Here is a 3,552-nt window from a genome sequence, read left to right on the forward strand (position 1 = left end):
GTTGTCTCTCTTCTTGTTTATTTTCTTTCTCCTCCAACCACTGCTGTAGTCTCTCTTCTTGTTTATTTTCTTTTTCCTCCAACAACTGCTGTAATCTCTCTTCTTGTTTCTTTTGCTGTTCTTGTATTGCTGCCATCAATCTGCTAAGCTGTAGTTTGTTTTGCCACCTCTCGTTTCCATCTTCATTTTTATTTATTTATTTATTTTCTATCCCACTCCTGACGCCAATTTGTTAGATCTCTGTGTTCGTTTGTTAATTTCCCATATAATTTCTTTTGGATGAAACTTCAGCGATACAAGTCCTTTCTTAAATAAAACTAGTTTATTCTTTCTCAATACAACTTTGCAATACACTTAATTTCCACAGTCTTTTTAACTTAAACACACGCTATAATTCACAACGATTTACACACTTTACTTACGGCTTGACTCGATTATCTGTCTCTATCTCCCTGTCTGCTATTCAATTATCTACCGTCACTTCTCGCCGGTCTTATATATACAAAATAGAGAACGTCTAGCAAACACTTGAGCCTTCAGGAACGATCGAGATACTCATTACGTGTTACCAGAGTCACGTGACTTCCTCTGTCATAACAATATGTAGACCATTTTTATATTGACACAATGTGATAATTCTCAGAGATTTTTCACTTTTAAGAGCTCATGTAATTACTATATAATTCTTATTTTGCATGTTTGTGCTGACCTACTGTCACTAATTTAGTATTTTGAGTAACTGTTGGTTACTGTGCCTGTTACAGTGCAATCTCTGACAATTAATCTTTCAGTATTTTATTACTTCTTAATATACTATTATAGATGAAATAAAATTTATTACTCAATGATGTATTATGTGTATGTTTTTATTGAGAAATAGAAAGAAACCAACAGTATTAAAAAAATTAAGACAAGTTTCAAATAAGTCTTGGAAAGGTTAATATGTAACGTCACAATGAGAGGTAGTTGTGAGTTTATGAGAGTTGTTACACTTGACATGTCTGTGATGTTACTGTGAAACTATATAAGAGGCAACCTGTAACGTATTGGAGAGGTCACATTTTTTTTTTGGTGAGATACTAATATGAAAACCAAGATACATGCTTAATGTTTTGTTACCATCAAATTTTTATTAGTTTATGTGTTGGATTACGGGCTTTAAGCAAAAACACTATTAAATACAAATGATGGAATTCATGGGCTGTAGTCACGACACAAACTTGTTTGTTTTTCATGATGAAGCTACTGTTTTGTTTATATTAATTGAAACCGTTTGAAATTGGTAATATGAAATTATGATGGTTTAGCAATTTAATTATGTTTAATTTGTGGTTGTTGTGTAACTAAGTGCTAGATTAGGTTGTTCTTACATTTCCGTTTTTATGAAAAAATTAATTATATATATATGTTCTTTCTTTTCAGTTCACATTATAGTTTTATGCATTGATGCAGATCTCTATCCTGTTCAAAAACAGGTAGTCTTATCTATAACTTATAAGTTTTACAGTTTCAATAACTTACTTGTATTTTATGGTACTTAAGCAGAGATTTGTAAATTCATCACTTTTATATTATTTTAGGTTAGTTATAGTTTTATAAATATGTGCATATTTTCAAAATCACAATAACAGGTTTGTATGTGGTCTCATAGTCTCTGATGGAGGATTATGTTAGACAAGACTCAGGAGGCAAAAATAGCTGAAATATAACTTGATTTGCTTTGTTAAATAATTATGTTTCTGCATGCGAGATAGTGTATGTTAAATGAATGAATACTTGCAAAATGATGAATTTGTATTACTTTTCAATTTAACTTTAGCTTAGCAAGGCTACTGCAGTGAATATATCATTTAGAAGGGTTTGAGTCACTTGGTTAGATATCTGTTTTTATAAGATGTTTTGTTGCTTAAAGTTAGCTCAGAATTTCATTCAATGAAGATTGAAAAAAAGGCATGAAAATTTCTTCAGGTCAATATTTTTCGAGATGTTGAGCTTTTGATTATTTTACAATAGTTGTCATCAGGATTAGATTTTATTGATATTATTTTATTCTGTGACAAAAGCTTTCTATCTATTAAGACAATGCTGTTTTTACTACTATACCTGGAATTTTCTAATGCTACTTGAAGTTTAGAACTTGGTTGCAATAATATAAGCCATTTCTTTAATAATGGATTAATTAATATACCTTTTTTTAACATTTGATATAAGATACTTTCCCTTGTTGACCTAACTTCACAATCAACATTTCAACAGAAATTCTGAGATTAATGCAATGCCTAACTCACAGATAAACTTACTTGTTAAATTTTCTCTCCCAGAATGATCAGTAAAAAAAAATGCTGACTAATTCACTATTTGCTTACTAACTGAATCAAAAAATTAATTATAAATAATTTATTGACTGACACTGAACTTATTCACTCAATTACTCACTGATTTTTATCATTACTCATTTTGTACTTACTTCATGAAACTTTTCGACCTAATGTTCACGAAATTTGTAAATCATGTTATGACATCCATCCTTTAGCATAAAACAACTAAACTGACATATTAAATACAACAATATACATATATCCTATGGTAATTCTGCTAATGTAAGTTGCAATTTTAATGATTCAAAACTAATGAAAAATTATGTGTTTCTTGTGATATATTTATATAACTTATACTAGTTTAAAATTTGGATCTAGTTTCTTTCATTTTTGGTAAAATTACTGAAATAAAGGTAAAGGTATTTTGATATATATTGTTTCCTGAACCATATTTAAAATATGTGATGGATCATCTACATTAAGTACTGGAATTTAGATTTTATTTTTCTGCAAATAAAAATATGGATTGGTCTATCTGGATTTTCAGAAAGAATTTTACTAAGGTGCCATATAAAACACTTGTTAGAAAATCATCTTTGTGGGTAGGGGTGGGGGGTAAGTTGACTGACTGGATAGAAAAATAGCTGGAAGGAAGAAAGCAGAGAGTTGTTATAAATGAAGTTCATCCTACTGGATGCCACTAGTGGGATACCTCAGGGCTTATTGTTCGAAGCATTGCTCTTTCTGATTTACATCAGTGACATAGGTGAAGGTATGGTCAGTAAATATGTAAATTTCCTGATGTTATTAAAGTTTTGGGTGTTGCTGGCAGCGAGGAGGATGTTGCTACCTTACAAAAGGACATGGAGCATTTGGTGAGCTGTGAATAACTGGCAGATGGCTTTTAAGTATAATAAGTTCCAGGTAATGCATATGGGTTTTCATAACTTAAAATTAAAAATATAATTTTGATGGAAATAACCTAAACAGTGTTATAGAAGAAAAGGATATTGGTATTTTAGTTGATCAGTCTCCTAGTGTGCTGTTGCTAGTTGTACGGCAGATAGGGTTATGGATATTATTTACTGAAATATTGAATATAAGCCTAATGTATATTAATGCTTTCCACAGAATGTATATTAATGCTTTCAATAGTATGTATATCAATGCTTTCAACAAAATGTATATTAATGCTTTCAAGAATGTATATTGTTATGTATCTGCTTGTTTGTTT

The 3,552-nt window shown here is 30.2% G+C and overlaps 1 protein-coding gene across 1 annotated transcript in view; it reads left to right on the forward strand.

The window, feature by feature from the left end:
- The window catches only part of LOC111087199, a gene marked incomplete at its 5' end in the record, with an annotated part of 183,551 nt that overhangs the window by 5,070 nt on the left and 174,929 nt on the right, over window positions 1–3,552 (forward strand). The window contains one exon of the mRNA XM_022393042.1: window positions 3,132–3,193. Within this exon, the coding sequence (XP_022248750.1) occupies window positions 3,132–3,193 (62 nt within the window). The remainder of the gene's footprint in view (window positions 1–3,131; window positions 3,194–3,552) is intronic.

Source organism: Limulus polyphemus, unplaced genomic scaffold (assembly GCF_000517525.1).
Source record: "Limulus polyphemus unplaced genomic scaffold, Limulus_polyphemus-2.1.2 Scaffold1863, whole genome shotgun sequence".
NCBI classification, from domain to species: domain Eukaryota; kingdom Metazoa; phylum Arthropoda; class Merostomata; order Xiphosura; family Limulidae; genus Limulus; species Limulus polyphemus.